Source organism: Aristolochia californica, unplaced genomic scaffold, assembly GCF_029961685.1.
Source record: "Aristolochia californica isolate CCGP_79_NKW_82.1479 unplaced genomic scaffold, dmAriCali1.0.hap1 SCAF_10, whole genome shotgun sequence".
Taxonomy (NCBI): Eukaryota; Viridiplantae; Streptophyta; class Magnoliopsida; order Piperales; family Aristolochiaceae; genus Aristolochia; species Aristolochia californica.
In genome coordinates, this window is record NW_027181771.1 from 30,771,049 (window position 1) to 30,797,317 (window position 26,269).

Consider the following 26,269-nt stretch of genomic DNA (forward strand, 5'->3'; position numbering starts at 1 on the left):
ATATTTTTATATAATTTAAATAACAAAAATAAAGAGAGAAAAGGAGAAGATTTAATACATAATAGATTTTACCTTATCTTATACACCTCATATGTTACTTATTAGGGTTTAGGGCAAATCTAAAAATGGGCTTAGAGTGCCAATTGGGCTTTTTGTACATCAGTTAACACTTTAATTAAGGACTAACTTCCAAATTAGACTCTTAGGCCCAACTGATGAGGGTTTCCCGATGCGGCCTCCATCCTCGTGGATCCTTACGTCAGCTTTATCCGAAACAAAAAACATTTTTGTTTTTTCACGTTCTGTCTTTCTTCATCCTCTTCTTCAGCTCCATCTTCATCTTCGTGTCGTGACTCCAGCGCTCTGTTTTATTTTCGACTCGCGGTTTTCTTCTCTTGCTTTCAGATCCAACGCTCGGTTGGTTTTTCCTAAATCGTTGCTCCGCTTTGTTTATGTCTGCTGGCGGTTGGATCGTTTTATCTGTTGATTCGTTATACATCAGATGATCTATTTTTTTGGATTTAATTATTTCACTGTAAATTAGATATTCTGGTGATCAGTAATGGTGTCCGGGCATGACCCTGTTGAGTCTCTGCAAACCACACTCCACGCCTTTGAAACTACTTTGCGCCGCACCGTGGGGGAGCTCTGCCGAGCGGGTCTGACGAATTCTGGCTCCGAACATGAGGACCTTTCTTTTCCACAGTTTATTCCTTCTGGACCGCTGAACAAGAAATCCTGCCACGATGTGGTTCTCGGAGTTGATCGAAAGAGTGTGCCCTCTTCGTCTTTCATAAGGGTTCCGCTTAAGGCTTTCTTTGGAACCATATTCAATGGACGGAGAATGGATACTTCGAAGAAAGGACTCAAGGAGAGAAATGTGGTTCAACAGGATACGTCGTGTTCCAATTGCCTCCACTTCGCGGTTTCTTGGTCCTTGTTACTAAACGGATTCGTTCAGGCATTTCCTAGCCCAATAAAACATGTTAAGAAATGCTTCCAGAGACAATGCTTCCACGAAAAACCCCATTCTGATTCATCCCCTTCTCCTCCCGCTAAACCCCGGAATGGAACTTCTGTGAAAAATCTCAAGCAAGGAGAGTTTTTGCAGTTGGAGCTGTTGCTTGGATTTGTTTTTGATCAAATTACTCAGAATCTTCAAAAGTTTGACCACGCAAATGACCGAAGCAGTTGTGACACGACTGATTCTTCCACACTGTCTCCTTCTCCATCTCCTCATTTTGATCACTTCAGGTTGATTTCGGGTTTTCTGAAAGGGCGAAAAGCAGATGTTAATGGTTTTTTAACGAATCTGAAGTTTGCTAGGGTAGGAGGGGTACCCTCAAGTCTCATGGGAGTTGATTCTTCTGAGAAAGAAGAGGGTGTAAGCCATGTGCCTGCCGAGAGTAGGGAAGAACCTGATAATACCCCTGGTTACACACAGAGGCTTGCAAGTGGATTGCTGAATATTCCTTTATCTAATGTTGAACGATTGAAGTCTACTCTTTCAACTGTTTCATTGACAGAATTGATTGAACTTGTTCCTCAGTTAGGGCGATCCTCAAAAGATTATCCCGATAAGAAGAAGCTGTTCTCTGTTCAGGACTTCTTCACATATGCAGAGGGTGAAGGTACAGAAGCTCTATACTTTAGTTTTTTACTTGCTTTTAATTTGCTAAATTCACTATGCAGCTGAACGTTAAACACTGTCAAAGAATTAGGACCATGAAATGGTTGCTGTCTTTATTCGTTCCTGTGCTAGCAGTTGCAAGACCAACTAACACCAACTAACGTGCATATTATTTGAAATGAGATTCCGTTGAAGTAACGTGCACTGTATTTTTGGTGTGAACATGCTGATGTCACTGAAATCACAACTGAAACACTTTTTTCTGTATGAAATAAAAAGTTTAAACTGAAATTTTTTTCACCCTTTTGCTTTGAAAGTTGGTGACGCTTAAGACATGGTTTAATACTGATTAATGTTTTTATATTCTCGGTATACAAATGACTCTGACCGAGACTAACTTTAAGGGATTTACCTTTACAAACAGGCATGTACCAAAGATTCTTCTAAATGGTATACACCAAATGAATCTGACAGAAACTAACTTTAAGGGAATTTCCTTTACAAACAGGCATATGACTGAAGACTATTCTGAACTGCATATACAAAATCCTGTAGCAATTTCGTAGCTATTGTTTTCAAAAAGAATTTATAGCAATTGTCTATCAATCACAAGAAGAACATTAATTGCCACCGAGTGCAAAGACTTACATCACAATGGGAAATCATGTGCCAACCATACATATTTTGTTCTTTCATTTGTCTTTTGACTAGTTTGTATTTCTAAAGACAGGAAATGGAAAAATATTTGATTGTTATAAAAAATTGCTGATGCATGGATTTGCTCTGGCTTTTCTTTTCTGCTCCTCTTGAGCTAGTAAGTCTTACTGGAATATGACTACTTCAGAAATGTGAACGAGTCTAGAACATCAGGCTGGTGGACAATGTGAAAGTCTCTAGAATTTGAGAGGTTAATGTTGAACTTGGATTGTTAATTTTATTAAAATTTCTTTATCTTCTAGCAAAGAATTTGTTCAAACTGAAGGAAAAAAGAGGCTCCATAGATGATCCAAGCATTTTTTTCTCGAAGTCCTTTCAATTAGAATTATCCACCATACATCTTTATGGCATCCTTACCAAGCTGAGACAATCCTCTAGCTAAGCATCATTAGATAATGTCCTTGAAAAAGGGTAATATGAAACTCAACAGCATTGGAATCTGTCCCAGTAGCCATGAGAGCCCAGCAGGTCTATTGTTGTGATCCCAAAAGGTCCCCTTAACCTGACCATTCACTATGCTATCCACTTGGACTGATAACTGGTTTGCCTCTTCTATTGCTTAACTATGACTTAGACTGTCATCGTTTGGATTTCTTTGTATTTTTTATTCTTTGGTAAAATGAGCAAATTGTAAAACAGAGTAAGCTCAACCCAAGAACATCTTAACAACAATCAAGAAGAAAGCCAACGCTGAACCTTATTTCAATCCAAAACTAATTTCGTCCCACCACACGCTCATAGAAGAGCTTCAATGGCTTCTGGACTTACAGAAGAAGAAACTAAAAATGAAAACAAATAGGGAATAGGTATTACTCTGGATGCGATTTGTTGCTGAAGAACACCTCTATTTATAGGTGATTTGTAGCACTGAATCGAGGAAGACAGTTGTGGAAATAAGAAAAAGGAAGCTTCCTTTCTCTTCCGGCACCGATGGATGCCTCTGTCCGCTGCGATGGTCAGTACAGAGTCACCTCTGTTTTTCGCTTCTTCCATTAATTCCCGTTCACCCTTGAGTCCTTTTAATTTTCTGTTCATGTTTGGATCTCCCATTCGTGACTAAGGGCATACCGTAGACCCCGCCGCCAAGGGGGTCAGCCCCCTTGGACCCCCGTCGGGGTTGACTCCCCGAACCCCGTCTTCATTTTACAGTTTCTTCACAAATAACTATTGCGGTCACAATTTGACCTCATCAGCGTCTAAGCAAGAACTGCTAACTAATTTACTCACTATCAACATTGGTGCTCCTCAGCAATGGAGACCCCATTCTGGTTTTGTAATAAGCCAAGAATGGCTGGACGAGGGGTCGGTCAAGGAGTAATTTCCTCCCACCAACCATCTGGGGAACGAAGTATCTCTCACTCAACGACCACTCCCTCTGATCCAGCACCTCTAGTAGGAGACAACACCCAGGAAGGGGCGGAGATCGAACCAGTCTGGGGAAGCAGCACCGGCAGCAGCAACAACGAAAAGGTAAACAACCGGAAGAAGAAGAAAAGAGGGAAAAAGAAGTTATTGACTCTGAAGATAGTTCAGGCGAGAGATGGCAAACTGTAATCTCGAGATCCTCACGCCGAAGGATCCTTGTGGAGGATCCGACCAGATACGAATTCCAGAATGGAAAAGCAAAGCTGACTTTTCGAAAAAGGAAGGAGAAGAGTGGGGAGGCCATCCAAATTCATGCACAAGAGGGGGGAAAAAATCATACATCTCCCTCCAGATCTCTGCAGTCAGCTTTTTCCTAGACATCTTCAGGAAAGTCCAATTAGGAAACACGGGAAGAAAATACAGCAGATCACTCCTCACCGGAGATCTGGAATTCCAAGTACACAGCCAGTATCATGGAGGACTTCTTCAATGCGTCATCCACCAAAGACGTGGCCAAATGATAATGGGTATGATTTTTCTCCCACAACCCTCCACTTCTGGAATGGGATGGAAACGCTTTGATCAAATTCTCCAGCAGCTAGCCACACCCCCAAAAATCCACTCACAACCCAGCGCTTCACACCAGTCAATTCTGTCGCTTCCACCGGATCCTCCACGAGAGAAGACTCAGGTCTGCGAAACCAATTGTCCAACACCACCACCAATACCACTCCCCCAAGTTTCACCCCAAAAAAACCAATTCTCTATATCCCTGCCAGCCCACATTGAAACTGAGGGCGACCGCAAAATGTCCCTGGTAGTGTTTTTGGAAGATCAGGAAAATTTTTTCACCAGAAGACAACTCCAAGAGTGGCTGCAAAAACGAAATATCATGTCCACAACCATCATCAAAGCTCATGAGAGGAGTTGGATAATCAACTATCATTCGGAGGAGGACCGCAAGAGACTACATTCACTGAAGACAGAGACTATTTCAATGATCCTCCACACGACCAATTGGAGCCCAGAACTCACAGCCCCCATCTCGGGGCAATGGGTGATCGTCAAAGGTCTTCCGGTGGAAATCCGATGCCGGCATACTCTGGAATGCCTCACAAAAGATTTCGGAGAGCTTATTTGGGCCGAAAGCCAGCCAACGCAGCTTCACAAAGAAATTTTTTTCATCTGGCCAAAATCACCGGTAAGTGGTTTACAGTTTTTTCATATCTCTTGCGGAAAAACCACGATCTGGGTCTCCATGGAATTCGGAGATCTGGAAACCCTCCCGACAGTCAACTCGGAAGAAACCTCACGAAACACAACCCAGACTGAGCTAATCCACCAATTGCTGACTCGGAAGCATCACTCGGAGTTCAATCGGACATGGGTTTCGAAAAAAAAATAAAAATCCAACCACACAAAATCAATCCCCATATCCCGAAACAGTCCAATCAATACCAGTTCACAGTAACCCTCTTAATGCCTCCGCCAAAAAAGCTTCAATCCACATAAATGCCTCCACCGAAAAAATCCCATCTCTGAAATCACCCTTGGACACAGTGCCAATCCCCAGTTGTCCCAAAACATCTGCAATACACCTATCCCCAAATCCAAAATCTGACAGGATCTCTCAAACTGATCTACAGACACATCCTTCACCTGACAAGGGGATTATTACTTCCCCATGCTCACATCCATCACCGTCAAACTCTACCTCACCTCGACGCAAAAACCAAAAAAAGAAACACTTTCCCCCACATACCTACCTCTCCATTTACCAAAAACCATCACCACCCTCTCAAATCAATTACATTTCCAATGCCCCTCCGATCTGGAAACCTCGAGCCCCGCACCATACTTTTACACATAAAAAAAACACCTTTTCAACCATCAAATCCACAGCCGTCGACCACATCAACTTCCAAAACCCCTCAGTCCACATCACGCCGTCGCCCCGTCTTTTCTTTTCTACATCAACCCCTTCCCCTTCGCCGCTCCTCGATTCCCAAAGCAGTACCACTAGCCTGCCATACATCAACTTCCAAAACCCTTCAGTCCACATCACGCCGTCGCCCCGTCCTTTCCTTTCTACATCAACCCCTTCCGCTCCGTCGCTCCTAGATTCCCCAAGCATTACCACTCGCCTGCCATACGTCAACTTCCAAAACCCCTCAGTCCACATCACGCCGTCGCCCCGTCCTTTCCTTTCTACATCAACCCCTTCACCTTCGCCGCTCCTCGTTTCCCGAAGCAGTACCACTTGCCTGCCATACGTCAACCTCTCAGTCCACATCACGCCACCCTCCCGTCCTTTCATTTTAAAATCCCTCCCCTCCCTTCCACCGCCTAAATCTTTCTTTTCCCGAAGCCGTACCCCTCGCCTGACATTCCCGTCCCGCAGCTTCCCTAACTCGATAAATCCCCTTTCTCCCCCACTCTCACCCACACTCTTGGCTTCTTATCGAGGATTACCCCCTGCGACCCCCACTACAGCATCCCACACATCATCCATCCCAGCATCCCACTGCTCTCGCCGTCCCATCAGAACCTCCCTCTCTGACTCAAATCTCCCTTTATACGGCCACACCTCGAGCCCTGCTAAGCCCATCCCTCCTCTCTAATGAATCCATCTGGGATTTCGAACCCCCTTTTTACTCCCCTCCCCCCTTATATATTCACTCTCCCACTATCCTCTGCCCCACCCCCCTTCGTACTATCTTCCCCCACTCGGACACCATGGAAAACCCAATCCCCAAACTTTTACCCCTCCCCTGCACTCCAATACTGGAAAACAAATCGCTAACACCCCTTTTCGGTATACCTATTCCAAAAAAAAGGAAGCAGGGAAAAATAAAGCCAAATTCTGCAACCCTGCACCTTCCGAAAAAAACACTGACAAAGATAAAATCAAAGACACTACCCCCCCACCTTCCCCCCCTTCAAATCCCCCTCCTGTCCTTCCATTGGAATTTCTCCCTGATTGGTACGATCTCCCCCTTGCTTTCCCCTCTGGAATCCCTCCAATTTGGTCCGATCTCCTCCCAACTATAACCTCTGAATCTACCCTAGCAAAGACCTTCACTCCCAATCCGCGGGATGAGCTCCTCCTGTTTCTGCTGGAACAGGAACAAGACTTTCCATGAGAGGAATTTTCAGAAATGACGGAGCTTGCCAACATCTTTTGTGCGGGATACTCTGAAGCTGGCGCCGTGGAGCGAAATATCAACTCCCACCGTTCCCCATGATCGTTCTATCATGGAATGTTAGAGGTCTCGGCTCTCTGGCCAAGCGTGCCCTCGTCAGAGCAGCACTTTTTGATGTTAAACCAAAAATTGCTATACTTCTTGAAACGAAGATACAATCTTTTGATTACTCAATTGTGTGTAATTTATGGTGTGACTCCAACCCAGCGTGGGTGTATGTGGGTGCAATTGGCCATTCTGGTGGCATAATTGTCATTTGGGATCCAACTGCTTTTGATGCTATTTCCGTCATTCCGGGGTGATACTCAATCGGTCTCCAGCTCCTAGATCACAACCTCGGTACTTCTTGGGCGCTAGCTGGCATATATGGGCCTACTCGTTACCGTGATCGAGCATCTTTCTGGGAGGAAATCTTTCAGCTTGTCCAATTGTGGGACCTCCCTTGGCTCATTGGAGGAGACTTCAATGCGACATTACTTTGCTCTGACAAAAGTCCTCCTGCCTCCCGAACCACATCAACCATGAGAGCTTTTTCTGACTTTATCAATAGTCTTGCTCTCTCCGAGGCTCCTCTCTCGGGGAAAAATTCACTTGGACAAATTGTCAGAACCCTCCTATTTTGTCTAAATTGGACAGATTTTTGCCAATATAGAATGGAACCTCCTATTTCCCAACACCTCTGGCCAAGTCCTAAACAAAATAGGATCTGACCATTGGCCTATCCAACTCAATTCTAGGCCTGTTACATGGGAAAGATCTCCCTTTCGGTTTGAGAATGCCTGGTTATTAACCGAGGCTTTCATCCCTTCTTTGAAATCGTGGTGGCTCGAATTGTAAAATCATCCGAACCCGGGCTGGGCCCTCCCTCGGAAACTCAAAGCCCTCAAGGCAAAGATCAGAATGTGGGATAAAAATCACCGAATTTCTGCTGCTTCCCAGAAAGATTCGATTCGCCGCCGCATTTCTGAGCTGGATCTACTGGAGGAACAGAGGTTACTCTCTCCTACTGATTTTTTGATTAGAAATAATTTAAATGTTGAATACCTTACGTTTCTTCGTTCTGAATCTGTCCGTTGGAAACAACGTTCAAGATTTCGTTGGATGGCTGAGGGTGATGGAAATACAAAGTTTTTCCATTTCATCGCCTCAGCCAGGAGGAGGACTAACCGTATCACTGCTCTCTGTAACGGAGACCAAGTGGTAACGAATAGTGCCTCCATTTCTAACCTTTTGGTGAAGTATTTCTCAGAGCTATATTCAGAAGTCTGTTTCAGAAGACCAAAAATCCATCCGCTTGACTTCGAGCGCATCTTAGCTGAAGACGCTGCTGACCTTGAAAAACCATTCTCCTCAGAAGAAATTGAACGGGCTGTGCTTGGCCTTCCTAAAGATAAAGCCCCCGGACCAGATGGCTTTAATGGTGAGTTTTATCACTGTTTTTGGGACCTGTTAAAAAATGATGTTTGTGCCTTCGTTCACAATTTTCACCAAGTGGGAATAACCCACTCTGGAATCGGCGCATCTTTTATTGCACTTATTCCTAAAAACACTAATTCGGAGGGGCCTAAAGACTTTCGCCCTATTAGTCTCACTTCCAGTTCATATAAAATTATTGGGCGTCTATTGGCTAATCGGCTAAAAGCTGTCCTTTACAAGGTGATTAATCCTTGTCAAATTGCTTTTATCCGAGACAGAAACATCATGGACTCTTCTCTAACAGCTCATGAACTTCTTGATTCTTTCAAAAAATCTTCCCTTCCAAGGTTTGTTTTGAAAATTGATTTTGAGAAAGCTTTTGATCGGGTTGATTGGAAACTGGTGGATTATCTTTTTGACCGTATGGGTTTTGGTACAAGATGGAAATTTTGGATGAGGAGCTGTATTTCCTCTCCTTCTTATTCTGTTTTGGTAAATGGGAAACCCCGAGGATATTTCAAAGCTTCTAGGGGGATCAAACAAGGCGACCTCCTTTCTCCATTTATTTTTACTCTCGTTGGAGAATACCTTTCCTCTATGATCTGGTTTGCTAACGTTCGGGTTGGCTTAGTCCTGTTTTTTCTGATCCAATCCAAGACGTTCCCATTCTTCAGTTTGCTGATGATTCTATATTTTTTGGAGAAGGGTCCATGAGACAAATCAAACACATGAAAGCAATTTTGAACATCTTTGAATTGACGTCTGGTCAAAAGATAAGCTGGGAAAAAAACAACAATTTTTGGATTTAATATTGATGCCTCTATTCTCATCTCAATGGCGAACTATCTGGGTTGTAAGGTAGCATCCGTTCCGAGTACATATCTGGGCTTACCTTTGACTCCGTTCCTGCCTTCGAAAAACTCCTGGTTTCCGGTTGTTGAGAGGCTTGAGAAGCGTCTGGCTTCTTGGAAAGGTAAATGTTTATCCAAAGCTAGTAAACTGGTTCTAATTAAATCATGCCTTCATGGAATTCCATCCTATTTTTTATCTTTGTACCATTGTCCAGCTTCTATTTGGGTTAGAATTGAATTTTTGAAAAGAAGATTCTTATGGGATGGGCCAAATGGGGAAAAAAAGTTTAATCTTGTAAAATGGGTAGATGTTTGTAAACCAATTGTAATGGGGGGCCTCGGGATTCGCGACGTTGCTACCACAAACAAGTCTCTGCTCTTAAAGTGGATTTGGAAGTTCAACATGCAACCCAATCTACTGTGGCACCGAATGGCAGCAATTAAATCCGGAAAAGAGAATGGCTGGTGGACGGATGGGGGAAGATTTTACAAGTTATCCCCCGTTTGGAAGAAAATTGCCAAACTCTTACCTACCTTCAAATCTGCCGTCAAATGCTATATTGAGAGTGGTACAGATACTCTATTCTGGTCGGATTGGTGGATAGGGGCTAGTTGTTTAAAGGAAAGTCATCCTCGTTTATTCCAACTGTCAAGATCTCGTAGCTCAATGATTTCTGACCATTGGCAGTCTTCGGGTAGTTGGAATCTTCATCTTAGGCGAGCATTGAATGACTCTGAAGCTGTTGAAGCCACCGATCTGGTCAATTTACTTTCTGGTGTGGCCTTAAAAAACTCTGCCGATACACTCATCTGGACGCCCAACAAACAAGGTATGTTCTCTGCTGCTTCAACGTACCATTATATGATTTCATACCTGCCTCTCCACGCAGAACATCCTGCTGCTTTTGCATGGTCGCTCCCGATTCCTCCTCGCATCAAGTTTTTTATCTGGACGGTATGTCGAAAGAAAATCTTAACTTCTGACGCTTTGCAAAGATGAGACATTAATACTCCCAATCCAGAATGCCCATTTTGCAACACATCTCCTGAAACAGCAGATCACACGCTTCTACATTGCGAATATGCTCATAAGATTTGGACCGAATTAATGGACAAAATCGGTTTATTATATTGCCCTTCGCCAGATTTGCAAAACACTATCTTAACTTTGGTTAGCTCTCGTCTTCCGAAGTTAGGGAAAATTTTAATATCTTGTTGTGTTGGGCACATTGCGTGGAATTTATGGAAACAAAGAAACAATGGCAAATTCAATCAGAAAGCTATTCCTTGGAATATTCTTTGTGAACAGATAGTCGGTCAAGTTAGCTCTTGGGTTCTCCTTCGCAAAGAATTCTGTGATCTAAGAACAACAAATATGTGGGAAAATTGGCAAAATGTTGCGAATATGTCTCTTCCATCGAAGGTTCCTATTATGGTAGAATGGACTAAACCTCCTCCTGGACACTTTAAATTAAATTTTGATGGAAGTGCTTTCGGGTGTCCGGGCCCAGCTGGATTTGGCGGAGTAATTCACGATGATCAAGCGAATCTTCTTTTCACTTATGCGGGTCCAATTGGAGTATCAGACTCTACTTGTGCGGAATTACATGGCTTGCTCAACGGACTGAAGCTTTTCAAACAAAAAAAGGTCGGTGCTCTCTTGGTTGAAGGGGATTCTCAAGTCATTATAAACTGGTGCTCCAAGCCATCAAAACCTCCTTGGCGTCATTGAAAGATTTTTGATGAAATTTGTAATTTAACTTCTGGTTTATTATGCACTTGAAAACATGTTCCAAGATCCGCTAATCATTTAGCCGATGTTCAAGCGAAAAAAGGTGTTACCCTCCAACATCTTGTTGTGGAGGAAATGTCTTTTTAGTTTCAAGGTTTGTAATTTCTCTTATTAAATACATTTACAACTCTTCTCAAAAAAAAAAAAAAACATTGGTGCTCCTCATAATTGGGGCCCAGTGAATACATTAGATTAGCAGTAACTCATGAGAGGTGGGCATTGACACACTAACACAAACATGTGGCCTATTAGCTTCTACTGTGCAAGAGTGATATTTCAAGTTTATTCTTGCCATCTTTCTATAGTTCTTCTTAGACGTTTGTATTTGCTCTAAACTCTTAGGAGTCTCAGGAGCATACATTGTATATGCATCGGATTTTTGTGGTTTTGGGCCTGCATGATCTTGTGCCTAAGGAGGCTATACTTAGATGGAGTGATTATATCTATGCCTCACCCCCATTTATTTAGTTATTAATCTTTTGAGGGGGCTACTTCCAGACAGTCGTTATATTTACTCATTACTCTTACTAATTTTGTTATTTTATATTTTTTATACCTTAAGATGGGGTTTAGTTGATTAAAAGGAAATCTCTTGACTGTCACAAAATTGTTTTGGTCATTGTAGCAGCAACATGGAACATCTGGAGAATTTTTTTTTTATGGAAAAAGCCACACTTTGGGTGTGATGATTGGAAAATCCTTCCAGTACATTCTTTTCTAGGACAGCAAGTCTTGGAGCTTAGTTATTAGCTTTTTCTTATAAGAGGTAACTGCCTATTGGTTACCTCCTCTGAGGTTTGCATTACAGATACTATCACATGAGCGACTCCTGTGGATGTTTGGCTTAAGCTTAAGTTTGATAGCAATTCCAGGATTGACCTCAGGGCTGGCTGGTGGGGTTGGTTCTATCCTGGACTTAGCAGCAAATGTTTTGTTTTACTCTGCCGTTTTTGGTGATTTTATACTTTGTGAAATTAAACTTCGTGAAAGCAGAGTTGAGGGCCCTATTCCATGGCCTTAAGATCTTAAGGTATAATTTTCTTTGATCTCCTTGTTCTAAGAAAAAAAGAAATTGTCTAATCTCCTCATGGTTGGAGGGGATTCAGTGGTATTTGATGTTTTCATTAATTAAGTCAAGTGGAATAAACATATCTCTTAGGCACCTTCTGGAAATTTTAGACTAGATGAAGGATATCAGTAACGCTTTCTCTTGAACTCAGCAGTTCTTGAGGTGCTATTTGTCTTGCTGATTCCTTGGACGGAAGTGGCACCTTTTGACAACACTTTGTTAATTAACCTTCTTATATCTCATGTATTATCCTTGATAGTGTCTTTAGTTGTTCTAGCGTCTTAAGGAACCTAGTATAGGCTCTTGTATCTGTTCTCTGTTTTATAAACTTTTCTCATCATGTTACAAAAAATGTCCTTATGTCCATGCAAAGAGTTGGAGATTCTTCTGTTGAGACTTTCAAGAAGGTTCAGTAATTTGTGGAGATGGTACTGCTGTTAAAGTATATTTGTTTAAATTTAAACTGTTAATATATGAGTAGATTGATTATTGTCAGCTTGACCTTGAATTCCCTTTTTGCAAAAAGGAAGAAATCCTTGAAAGTATGCTAGAGCTCTAAAAGTTGCTCCCTAGTTAGTGCCACTATTTTTCACATTGAAATTGTACCTTCTGATGACTAGTGTTTTTTCTGCTTGTCTGTTTGGATCGTGGTCTTGAAGAATAATATTTGAAACTTGGATTTCTCAGTGGTCTCTTTGTGTCATCTTGATCAGTGAAAGGCTTCAACGGTAAATCGTGCAATGAATGAAAATTGTTAGTGTATACGTGAGAGGGAGGGAAAGGGAGAGGGATAGGGAGAGCCAATGAACTAAGAGTCCCTTTAAATGCATTAAAGGGAAATTTGAGCCATTCATTGACAACTGATAAAAACTAATGAGTGCAAGCCAGTCTGACTTTATTCTTAGTCCATTTCTCATATTTGTTGCAAAGAACATGGCTCTAGAGCATACTAACTTGATGTGAGCAATGCTCATATGGGAATGGGCAATGTTCTTTTTCATCTCAATTGCTTAATAAAAGTCTAGACATTGCAAGCTTGATGTTGGTCCTTGCTAAAAGGAAACATCTGCAGACAGCTTTCTCATAGATTGCCTGTATACTGCCTTAAATGATGTATCTTTTCCATTATCCTTTTTACTTGCTGTTCACACCAAAAAAAAAAAAAAAAAAAGACAGATTGGAAATTAACTGTTCTGCAGTACCTTTATGTGAGACTGAAAAACCTACTTCCATTTACAGGAAAACGATTTTTTGAGGAACTGGACAGTGATGGTGATGGGCAGGTTACTCTGGAAGATCTTGAAATTGCCATGGCAAAGAGGAGGCTACCACGGAGATATGCTCGGGATTTGCTGAGGCGAACTAGAAGTCATTTTTTCTCAAAATCAATTGGATGGAAACAATTTTTGACTTTGATGGAACAGAGGGAGCCTACAATTCTTCGAGCTTATACAACATTGTGTCTAAGTAAATCTGGAACTTTGCAGAAGAATCAAATCTTGACATCCCTCAAAAGCGCAGGTCTTCCAGCCAGTGAAGAAAATGTTGTTGCAATGATGCGATGTTTAGATGCAGATGCTGACGGATCTATTTCATATGGGCATTTCCGAAATTTTATGCTTTTACTTCCTTCTGAACGCCTTAAGGATGATCCCCGGTAAGTTGAACTTATCTTGGTTGTCCATGGGACTATCACTTGCCTTCAATTTCAGCTGTTCAACATTTTTGGTTGAATGTAGTCATCATTATTATAGCCTTTTACAAACTGCTAGATATTCGCTTTATAAATCTCCCGGTCCCATTCTACCCTATTCTTTTACTAATATCGTTGCCAGGTGACCCTTGTCTGAGCCTGTTCTCCCCTCAACTAGGGATGTATTTCTTCAGCCACTCTTTAGCCATGTGTGGGGAGACTATCATTCACAGGAAACCAAAAAGAAAAGGGTATGGGGGGATAGGAAAACTCCTCTTTATTATTACATTAAGGTAAATATGTAGGTCCTTATTCTAGAACATACTGTCTGCATCAAAAGTAATTTGTTTGTATGCTTTAAGAGGAAGTTTAGAATTGTAGTACTGTAAAAAGAATAAAAATAGGTGAAGAATGGAGGAACAAAGAAGAAAGAGAATGAGATAAGAGAAGAGTGCGTTGAGAAAGACACTTCATGTGTTGAAACTCAGCCCCATTGTGCCTTTATTAATGACTTAAGTGACTTGATGTCTATTTACACAATTACCCTTCATAAGTCAAAACTATATAACATCAAAATAACGAGTAATCTGGACCATATACTAATAACAAACACCTAATCTTGTTGACACTTCTACAGACTGATATAGAGCATGTAAAATGACTAAAATACTTTTACTTGACATGTTACACTCTCCCTCAAGCTGGAGCATACAAGTATAGAAGCCCTGCTTATTACAAAACATCCCAAACTCACGCTTACCCAACGCATTGGTAAAGATATCATCAAGTAGGTCTCTGGACCAAACATATAGAATAACAATTTCCTTCCTCATCATTGCATCTTGAATGAAGTGGCAGTTGACCTCTATATGTTTAATTTGCTCGTGGAATACTAATTGTTAGCTGCCTAGTTATCAGAGTACATAATCATGGTTTGGTAAATGTAGGTTCAATTCGTGGAGAATAGATTTGACCCACATAACATCCCAAGACTTACGGTAAAATTCGTCGTTGAACCCATCTGGCCCTGGGGCTCTATCCTTCGGCTAATCGAGAGCAGCCTCATCAATTTCTTCTTGAGAGAAAAGTCTCTCCAGCTATCCAGTCGAGAATAGGGCGGTTGAAGCACTCATTTGTATAGAGATCTATAAAAAACTTCACGAACACATTAGCAATGGAGACGCTATCCGTAATCTCCTCACCTTCATTGAGAATGGAGGATATATGGTTAGTTCTCCTACGAGTTGAGGCAATGGCATGGAAGAACTTTGTATTGCCATCCCCATCATTTAGCCAATGGAATCTGGCCTGCTACTTCCAGTGAGTGGTTTCATTTTTTAGGAGATTTGAGAGATCTATCTTAGAAAGGCGGTGCCGGATAAAAATTTTCGCAGATGCAACAATAGCATTGAGGCTACGAGCCCAGGGCCTGATCACTAACTTTAGAGCTTTGAGCTTCAGTGGGAAGGACCACCCAGGGTTTGGGTGATGATAGAAATCTTCCCACCAATTCTTCAGTTGGGGGGCAAAAGAATCATTAAAGAACCAGGGGTTTTCAAATCTCAATGGAGAGTGTCCCCAGGTTGGGGGGTGAGAATTAATTATGATTGGCCAGTGGTCAGAGCCAATTTTGTTTAGGACTTGGCGGGAAGTGTTGGGGAAGAAGTGCAGCCAGTCATTATTTGCCAAAAAACGATCTAATTTGGAAAGAATTGTGGGGGGGGGGGGGGGGGGGGGGGAGGAGTGGTTGTTCGTTGGACCAAGTAATTTTTTTTCCCGATAGCGGAATTTCAAGGAGCCTCAGTGAGACGAGGGGCAATCAGCCGAGTCCAGACGGCACGCCCACACGCCCACCACACAGCTCCAGCACAAGAGAAGGCAATGCACATACGGCAGAGGAAGCGCGTATGGCAGCCATCCAAGTTTGGGAAGCAATGCCAGCAAGCCTAGAGCACAAGGCCGAGCCAGTCGCACGCAAGGCAGCGCACCAACAGACGCGCAGAGGCGGGTCAAAATGGGGTTACATGCGGCCAGGACTCCAAGCGCACGCGCGCAGCAAGGACTCCAGGCAGGGCGCGCGGCAAGACTCCAGGCGGGGCGCCAGCAGGACTCCACGCGGGGCGCGCGGCAAGACTCCACGCGGGGCGCCAGCAGGACTCCAGGCGGGGCGCGCGGCAAGACTCCACGCGGGGCGCCCGCAGGACTCCACGTGGGGCGCCCGCAGGACTCCAGGCGGGCCGTGCGCAGGACTCCAAGCGGGGCACGCATGGCCAGGCGCCAGGAGACTCCAGAAGACTCCTGAAGGCACCGGAAGGCGCCAGAACGCACCAGAAGTGGAGATCTCTAGAACCAAGGAGGTTTCTGGGCACCTCTAGAAATTTCTAGAGGTCAAGGACAACAACCAGGTTTCTAGGAATTTCTAGAGCCTTCTAAAGGCAAGGGAGGAGGCCTATAAATAGGAGGGGCCTCTCCCATTGTAAAACATTCTTGAGCATTCTTTGCATTCATTGCTCTCCAAGTGTATAGAGAGTTTTAGCCTTCAATAGAGTTGAGCTTTTCTCTTCCATCTCTTTGGTCTTTCCATTGTCCCTTTGTTTGGCAACATCGAGTGTGGGAGGTTGGGAAGAAGATCCGAGGCACAAGGAGGCTGACTAGTTCTTGGGAAGAACTAGGCCGCACAGGGTAGATATTCCGCTTGGCTAGACGGACTTAGCCAAAATCTAACCGCGTGACAACTGGTATCAGAGCAGCATTTCCAACCATGGCATCCACAAGTGGCGATGTAGCAGCTAGAGGTATGGAGTCACCCTCTGAAAATAATGTACGTTTTTGCGATTTCGAGTCTAGACTTGCAAGCACGGAGGATCGGTTTTCGAGTCTAGACTTGCACATGCACGGTTACCTGTCCCGGAATGGTTCCAAGGATACGATGACGACGTGCACAGTGCTATGGCCGTGATGCGATCCGAAATCAGGAGGGTCGATGAAGAGGTCAAGACCATTGCGAGAGAAGTTCGGGCGAGGCTCACCCTATGCGAAAGAGCCCTTGCGAATGGAGGAGGTTCGCAAGGGGGTGCAAAGATCAAGATACCGGAGCCGAAAGCCTTCACTAGAAAACGCGACCCAAAGGTAATAAACAATTTCCTTTGGCAAGTGGAACAATATTTCAACGCTTCAAAGTTAACCAGTGAAGAAGCCAAAGTCAGCACTACATCTATGTTCCTTGCGGAAGATGCTGTACTTTGGTGGAGGAGAAAGACTTCGGGCGAGCAAGGAGATGAAGCGCCGGTGGAAACATGGGAGGACTTCAAGAGAGAATTCCGACGCCATTTCTTTCCAGAGGACGTAGACTACCAAGCTCGGAAGGAGCTGCGTGCCCTCAGACAAAAAGGTACGATCCGAGAATACGTCCAAGCTTTCACTTCTCTTATGCTCTGCATTCCTCCTATGTCCGACGAGGATAGGCTCTTTTCCTTTCTGGCCGGGCTAAAGCCTTGGGCTAAGACCGAACTTCGTAGAAGGGAGGTAAAGTCCTTGGCTGTAGCCATAGCCACGGCTGAAAAGTTGACCGAGTACGAGCGAAAGTCGGAGGACAATGCTACTCGGCCAAGCAAGGACAACAGCTACAACGGCCAGAAAAAGAAGCCAGAGAAAGAAAGGGAAAGGCCCGAACCCAGTGACACCCGCCACACCAACAACAAGAAGAAGGATGACAAAGGTAAGTCCTTCAAACGCCCTCTTAAATCTTTCATTTGCGAAGGGGAGCACATGGCAAGAGATTGCCCCAAGAAGAAATTGTTAAATGCTGCCCAATTCGAGAACGAAAAAGAGGAACCGCGGATAGGGGCACTATCCTTGCTCAATGCTGTTCGTTCGAAGGAGCCAAAAGCGAGTGTCAAAGAGGCAAGGCCGAACCGCAATCTTCTCTACTTGGATGTCATCATCAATGGATTCCAAGTTAAGGCCATGGTAGACACAGGGGCTACTCACAATTTCGTCTCAGAAGAGGAAGCGAGGCGTCTGAAGCTCAAGGCTACAAGAGACAGCAGCAGAATGAAAGCCGTGGATTCTGCAGCCAGGGAAGTCTCAGGGGTAGCCAAGGCCGTGTCTGCCAACGTTGGAGAATGGGGTGGGAAGTTGGACTTCACCATCGTACCCATGGATGACTTCAAGGTCATTCTCGGCATGGACTTGCTCACAACTTGTAAGGCTTTCATTTTACCATCACTAGGTGTAGTAGGTATCCTTGATGAGGGAGAGGCTTGTATGATCAATGGTTTCAAAACCAATGTAACCGAAAATGTTGAATCAATTAGCGCCCTCCAGCTTAAGCGGGGTCTTAAGCAGGGCTATTCCACCTACTTAGCGGCCTTCTGTGAGGTGAAAGAAGACGTGGCCCAAGTGATTCCCAAGGAGATGACGGGAGTCCTGAACGAGTTCAGGGATGTCATGCCAAAAGAGCTATCCCCTTGTCTGCCACCAAGGAGGGGAGTGGATCACAAGATCGAGCTGGAACCTGGAGTGAAACCGCCCTCAAAAGCTCCTTACCGCATGGCGCCTAAGGAGTTGGAAGAGTTGAGGAAGCAACTAAGCGAGCTGCTTGAAGCGGGGTTCATTCAGCCATCCAAAGCTCCTTACGGGGCACCGGTCTTATTCCAGTGCAAGAAGGATGGTTCTATGCGCCTGTGCATCGACTACAGAGCTTTGAACAAGATCACCATCAAGAACAAGTACCCCATAGCATTGATTGCCGATCTGTTCGACCAGCTCAGAGATGCCCGAGTCTTCACAAAACTTGACTTGAGGAGCGGCTACTATCAAGTCAGAATTGCGGAAGGAGACGAACCGAAGACGGCTTGTGTCACCAGGTACGGATCATACGAATTCCTTGTGATGCCATTCGGTTTAACTAACGCACCAGCCACATTTTGTACGCTTATGAATGAGGTCTTCAAAGCGTTCTTGGACAAGTTCGTGGTGGTGTATTTGGATGACATTGTCATCTATAGCCGCACAATGGAGGAGCACTTGCAGCACTTGCGGGAAGTGTTTCAAGTCCTACGGGAGAACTCCTTGTTCGTGAAGAAGGAGAAGTGCTCCTTTGGCCTAAAGGAGGTGTCATTCCTTGGCCATTGGATTGGAGGAGGTCGCATGTGGATGGACGAGGCGAAACTGCAAGCCATCAGAGAATGGATTGAGCCAACCAAGGTAAGAGAACTCCGTAGTTTTCTTGGTTTGGCTAACTACTATCACAGGTTCATCAAGGGGTTCTCAGCCTTAGCGGCTCCCTTAATGGACCTCCTGAAGAAGGCGCAAAAGTGGCACTGGACGGACAAGTGCCAACGTGCTTTCGAGTCACTCAAGCAAGCCATGATGGAGGGACCCGTCTTGCAGCTTGCGGATTTCAGCAAAGCGTTCGAGGTGCATACGGACGCATCCGACTTCGCGATTGGAGGTGTCTTGGAGCAGGATGGCCATCCCATTGCCTACGAGAGTCGGAAGCTGAACGAGACAGAGCAGTGGTATACAGTCCAAGAGAGGGAGATGACCGCTGTGGAGCATTGCTTGCGCACCTGGCGCCACTACTTGCTCCGGTCAAGGTTCGTTGTGCGAACGGACAATGTGGCATCAAGCTACTTCCTCACGCAGAAGAAGCTATCCCCTAAGCAAGCAAGATGGCAAGATTTCTTGGCCGAATTCGATTTCGAGATGTTGTATAAGTCGGGAAAGACGAACGCGGTGGCGGACGCCTTAAGCCGGAGGGCAGACCATACAACCCCTATGGAGGCAGGCATAATACTTGGTGATGACTCCAACACTATTTCTCGTTTGCAAGGTGTTGCAGCTATCAGCCAAGTAAGTATCCCTATCCTTGATCGAATTCGAGCTGGCCTACGGACGGACACGCAGGCCTACAATCTTGTGCAGTCAGCAACACTTGGCGAAACTCGGCGGTTTTGGTTGGACGATGGCCTACTCAAAACCAAAGGGGGCAGACTATATGTTCCAAAGCATGACAACCTGCGGAGGGACCTATTGCAGGAGTGCCACGATACCCTTTGGGCTGGCCATTCGGGTCAGAAACGAACCCTAACACTGGTGTCTAGACAGTACTTCTGGCCAGACATAGAGCAGGACGTGGAAGAGTTCGTTCGCACTTGCTTGGTGTGCCAACAAGACAAGGTGGAGCAGAGAAGACCCGGAGGACTTCTGGACCCATTGCCGATACCCGAAAGACCATGGGATTCCGTTTCCATGGACTTCATTTCTGGCCTTCGCAAGAGAAATGGCTTAGGCTCGATTCTCGTCGTGGTCGATCGGTTCAGCAAGTACGAGACGTTCATTCCAATCAACAACAATTGCACCGCCGAAGAAGCTGCTCGGGCCTTCATGGCCCATGTGGTCAAGCATTGGGGAGTGCCGACCACGATTATCAGTGACCGAGATCCACGGTTCACAGGTAAATTCTAGACTGAATTATTCAAGTTGCTAGGCACAACTTTGAATTTTTCTACTAGCTTCCACCCTCAGACCGACGGACAGACTGAGCGTGTGAATGCTTTGCTGGAGCAATATTTGCGTCATTTTGTTGATGCAAATCAGAAAAACTGGCCAGAGCTGCTAGATGTGGCCCAGTTTTCTTACAATCTACAGCAAAGCGAGTCAACCGGACATAGTCCATTTGAACTCGCAACCGGGCGCCAACCGTCTGTGCCAATGAGCATCATTCCAGACGTATCTGGGAAGAGCCCAGTGGCACACCAATTTGCCAAACGCTGGAAGGAGAAGCAAGAGATGGCTAGGGTCTTTCTTCACCGTGCAACACGGAAGATGAAGAAGTATGCGGACTTGAAAAGGCGAGCAATAGAGTTCAAGGTAGGTGACCTTGTCTTGATCAAGATGCGGACAGAACAATTCCGATCTCTACGCACCAAGAACAAGGGTCTCATCAAAAGGTATGAAGGACCTTTTCCTATCACCAAACGCATTGGGAAACTGGCATACCAAGTCCAACTACCAACCAGGCTGAGGATACACAATGTCTTTTATGTGAGCAACCTTAAGCCCTACAACAAAGACCCTGACCCGGGACGTGTTATTCCTCCCCGATCACCCATTGATGTAACTACAACCTTTGAACGGCACGTAGATTACATCATAGCCGACCGACAGTTAAGCCAAAGGGGGAGACCGCGGCTGACAGAGTACCTCGTCAAGTGGAGGGGCCTTCCAGAAAGCGAAGCAACATGGCATGAGGCAGCCGAGTTATGGCAATTCGAACCAGCGGTGATGGCATACCGTGATGGCACGCAGACGAGGACGTCTGCATTATGGCGGTGGGAGTATGAGACGAGGGGCAACCAGCCGAGTCCAGACGGCACGCCCACACGCCTACCACACAGCTCCAGCACAAGAGAAGGCAATGCGCATACGGCAGAGGAAGCGCGTATGGCAGCCATCCAAGTTTGGGAAGCAATGCCAGCAAGCCTAGCGCACAAGGCTGAGCCAGTCGCACGCAAGGCAGCGCACCAACAGACGCGCAGAGGCGGGTCAAAATGGGGTTACATGCGGCCAGGACTCCAAGCGCACGCGCGCAGCAAGGACTCCAGGCAGGGCGCGCGGCAAGACTCCAGGTGGGGCGCGCGGCAAGACTCCAGGTGGGGCACCCGCAGGACTCCAGGCGGGGCGCGCGGTAAGACTCCAGGTGGGGCGCCCGCAGGACTCCAGGCGGGGCGCCAGCAGGACTCCAGGCGGGGCGCGCAACAAGACTCCAGGCTGGGCGCCCGCAGGACTCCAGGCGGGGCGCGCGGCAAGACTCCACGCGGGGCGCCCGCAGGACTCCAGGCAGGCCGTGCACAGGACTCCAAGCGGGGCACGCACGGCCAGGCACCAGGAGACTCCAGAAGACTCCTGAAGGCACCGGAAGGCGACAAAACGCGCCAGAAGTGGAGATCTCTAGAACCAAGGAGGTTTCTGGGCACCTCTAGAAATTTCTAGAGGTCAAGGACAACAACCAAGTTTCTAGGAATTTCTAGAGCCTTCTAAAGGCAAGGGAGGAGGCCTATAAATAGGAGGGGCCTCTCCCATTGTAAAGCATTCTTGAGCATTCTTTGCATTCATTGCTCTCCAAGTGTATAGAGAGTTTTAGCCTTCAATAGAGTGAGTTTTTCTCTTCCATCTCTTTGGTCTTTCCATTGTCCCTTTGTTTGGCAACATCGAGTGTGGGAGGTTGGGAAGAAGATCCGAGGCACAAGGAGGCTGACTAGTTCTTGGGAAGAACTAGGCCGCACAGGGTAGATATTCCGCTTGGCTAGACGGACTTAGCCAAAATCTAACCGCGTGACACCCAGGCAGCTAATCAGATATGAAAATGCTCTCATAGTGGGGGTGATTTTTTTTGAGGGAGGGTTTTTTCCGGAGCAACGAAGGGTGGCATTGAAATCCCTGACTAGAAGCCAAGGGACATTCCATTGTTGAACTTTCAAAATGACTTCATCCCAAAAAAAGGCTCGGTCGCCATGCCGAGAGGGCCATATATGCCCATGAGGGCCCAATCAGTTCCCAAAGTTCTATCGCGGAATCGAATGTAGAGGGAGAAGAGCCCATGATTGGTGGAGACAGCTTCAACTGAGTTGGGGTTCCAGATGATGAGAATGCCACTAGAGTGGCATATCGCATCAACCACGGCCCATTCAGGGTCCGAGTTGTACCAGAGACCTCAGGCAATAGAGTTATCAAAACATTGCAGCTTTGTTTCAGAAAGGATTACAATATTTGGCTTACATTCAAAAATTGCTGCTTTGTTAATGTCGCGCTAGGAGGGCGAGCTAATTCCCCGGACATTCCAAGAAAGTACTATCATGGCTTCCTGATGGTAAGAATATCCTCTTTTGAGTAGCAGAAGAGGCCATGATAGAACTTGGAGAACTCCCAGGTTAGCTCCAACATTTTCTCCAACCGGTGTGGGGAGACAACGCCTGTCGAGTGGGCCATTATATGCTGCTGTATATTTGCAATCCTTTCCCTGCGGGTGAGGATTAGGTAGTTGTTGAGCCACTGGGGACGTGGGGGGGATGGGGAGGATGGAGGATCCTGAGTTGGGCAGCTGGGCTCCGGGGCAGTGCTTTTTCCCTTGTTTTGGTTTTTCTTTCTGGAGTAGGTTAGGGAGAAGGATCAGGATGGCTTTTTCTGTTTGGGAGTACGCCTGGAGTATGTGAGGGGGAAAGGAGTGACGGATCCTAGCTTGGAGGATTCACCATCTGAGGTCGCCCGAGGTTTGCTGGAGTTGGGGTCCATGGAGGCCAAAGGTGTTGGACAGAGAACAATGGGGTGAGGTAAGGAGGTGATGGGCTGTTCGGGGAGGTGTGCCATTTTAATAGGGTTGGGAGCTCTGGGGTTGATGAACCTCGTGAAAGGTTATCGTAATTGGCTATAGGGGGTGACGGGCTCAAGGTTGCAGGGTTGAAAGGACATAATATCAGTTGGGGGATTTTCGGGGTTTTGTAGCTCGGGGGGGGGGTTGATGTGGAGGGGATTCTAGAAGGTTTAGGTTGATAGAAATAGGGGAATCACAATCAAGGGGTGAATCTGAAGGGTCCTTTTCCGAGGGGGCAAGAGTTCACTGGAGTGGGTTTTCGGCGGTAGGAGTGGGGGATACACAAAAGGGTTTATTTAGATTTAGGGGAGGATCAGATATTCGTATACTAGGATAGTACCCGTGTGGGATGGGACTGGCTAGGGATGGGTTTTTGGGTATGGAGAGGGATAGTGAGGGTCTTAGGGTGATGATTCTTTGGGTAGATTTTGTGGATTGGAGGGAGGCTGAAAGCTAATTCATAAGAGAGAGGAGGCCTTCTGTTAGACTGTGGGACAAGTGCCGAAAAGGTGGGGTGACATGGGATTGGAATGGATGAAGGGGGGTTGCTTGGTGAACATATGGTTGAGTTGAGGGCTTGGGGCTCCATGAGTGGCAGAGTTGATAGGGTATCGGGAATGGAAGGGTACGTATCATCTAGCTGGAGGCTGATGTGAGAGGGGGATGCCGAAGGGGAAGAAGGTTGACGTGGGGTTGGGGTGGCCGAGGAGGGATGACGTGGCGAGAAACTAGTTGAGTTGGTTAGATGGGTGCGGTGCTTCAGGTATGATAAATTGGTATGGGAGTGGTTAAGTTGAGTGATTTTTAAAAATTGATCTGAAAAGCCAGGTGTCAGTCTCAGAGAGGGATTTCGGGAGGTGATATCCACCGTGTCAGCCTGCGGGTCTGACGGGTCCGGCCTGATTTGCGGTAAAGTCGTATTGGGGTTGGTGAGGGGCAGTGAGATTTTTGGATTTCTGGGTTTTCTGGATTTTCAAAATTTGAATTTTTCTTCGGGAAGGTTCCTTGGGTGGATTTCGAGGCTTTCTTTTTCAGTGTTGGGCTAACTCTCTCTAACCTTGACTCAGGGCTAGCTCGTACCCGATTTGACTCAGCTCTCAGCAAGTTCGAGCTACGCTAAGTGAGGCTCATCTCGGGACCTTGCGAGTCAAGGGTCATGGAGGGGAGACAGGTCATCTTTTCGAACTCCAGAATGATCCAGGCTGAGAAATCACTGGAGAGGAGCTCTAGGAGTTGGGATCCACTTACCAGGGATTTTGGCTTGATGAAGAATCTTTCCCAGAGCAGGTCCAATGGTTTTTCTTTGGCCTAGGCGAGCTCACCAAAGATATTAGCCAGGCTTTCCAGTGTATGTGGGCATCGAAGCTTCGCTGGGATGCCGCAAGCAGTCACCCATTGTTCGACCATGGTGAGGCCAAAAGCCCAGTGATCTGTATTGGGAATCCAACCTCAATTTTGAGGTGAAGCAGTGCATCTTTATCCTCCTGTGATCTGAAAACCAGGAGCCAATGCTTGTCATGGATGTACGTAATATCCATTGGCCATCGGATATTTGCATTTTTCCAGATCCAGTCTCCGATCTGCTTTGTTGTGTTATATTCGGGGTGGACTGTAATGATTTCAGCCGTCGATAATTGCTTCCTTCTTACCCTCAGGGCTTGATCCGGGAGAAACAGTGAGATGTGGCTCTCGTGATGGTTGAATTTTGAGATAGGCAGGGGTGGGAGTATGACATTAGGCTCTGGGTTTTTTGGTGAGATTGGGAGTTGAGGAGGAGGCGAGGTTTTTTCCTGAGGGAAAAAGGTGGATGGAGTAGTAACAGTTTTTTTCTGGAGAGGAAAGGTGGGGGGTGGGGGAGCGGTTTTTTTTTTGGAGGGCAATGGTGGGGGATGAGGGGACAGACTTTTCCTGGTGACGGGTGGTGAAGTTTTTTTCTGCGGCGGGTTTCTTCGAAAATTGATCGATCAAGAGCCGGAATTTCTTCCTTCCCAGCCCAAAGTTGGGGCTTTGGGGTAAGAATAATAAACCCATGATTGTATTCCCACGCCTCTGCGTGATGGAGCATTCAAGCTTTCCTCCATGGTACTGTGTGTGGATCTGGAATTCCAGTTCTCTTGTGAAGAGAGACCTGCCGTAGGTGCTTCCCATCTTGCCACCCCATACCTTATCCAGTATGATGCCGAAGGCTTGCACAACTTGGATAGGGATGGAGATGAAGGATTTCTTTGCTCCTGATCGGGAAATGATTCAGATATAGGATCCATTTCTATCTTTTGATCTCTGGAAGGAGATGGAAGCGTTTCCGTTTTGGAAGTGGAGCTTTGCCGGATCCTCTACTTTGATTCTCCTTCTTGATGTGCGACTGACGACCGTTTGCCAGCCTGGGTCATCATCGGGTGTCTTCGAATGGGGATGCCTCTACTGTTGGTTCGGTTCACTGCTGTTGCTTCTGCGATGGTTCGATTTGTGCCAGTCTATCTGAGCAATGTCCTACTCAGAGAGGTGGGGTAGGGATGAGAGCTGTGGAGGGAGGGGAGTGTCGGGGGGTCCCAGGAGGGGGGGGGGGGGGGGGGGGGGGGGGGGGGGGGGGGGTCGGGGTTTTTTTGGCTCCGTCCCATGTTGTTCTCATTCACTGGAGCTCATTAGTTGAACCAAGAACAATACCAATCGTTCGACTAGAAGAGGGTCACATTGCCATTCTGAACAATAGAGTTGGCCTATGTTGATTTACCAAACTTGTCCTAACACTTATCTAAAAAATGGTTGGTACGTCCACAATGTACACACCTTCTTTCAACATTGCCATCAACCTCAACCTCTACTAGAACCATCATTTTTTTTACACGATGATGATTTTATTTTAAAAGAAAGCAAGAAAGAACATCAAGGGAGGCCTCCTCTTACAACAAGAGATTGAAGGGAGGGACCCAATTTAGCACAAGAGTACTAGAACCATCATAGTCTCTACCGCTACCATTTCCACCACGATCTCTCATAGAGTCTTGTTGAATTTCCGGAAAAGTGAAAAACTTCTTTGACTTTATGTGATTTGAGTATAACGAGCATCTATTTATGATAAAAGAAGCAAGTAAAATCCAATTACAATTAAACTACCTTTATCCCAGTTATACCCAAAGTTAAATACTAAAAGATAAGT

At 45.8% G+C, this 26,269-nt stretch overlaps 1 protein-coding gene across 1 annotated transcript in view; it reads left to right on the forward strand.

Annotated features, from left to right (window-relative positions):
* The first annotated feature begins 323 nt into the window (after positions 1-323).
* LOC137935913 (calcium-dependent mitochondrial ATP-magnesium/phosphate carrier protein 2-like) overlaps positions 324-26,269 on the forward strand; it is a 48,220-nt gene continuing 22,274 nt past the window's right edge. Inside the window, exons 1-2 of the mRNA XM_068780327.1 lie at positions 324-1,631; positions 13,283-13,700. Coding sequence (XP_068636428.1) covers positions 563-1,631; positions 13,283-13,700 — 1,487 coding nt within the window. The 5' untranslated portion in view covers positions 324-562. The remainder of the gene's footprint in view (positions 1,632-13,282; positions 13,701-26,269) is intronic.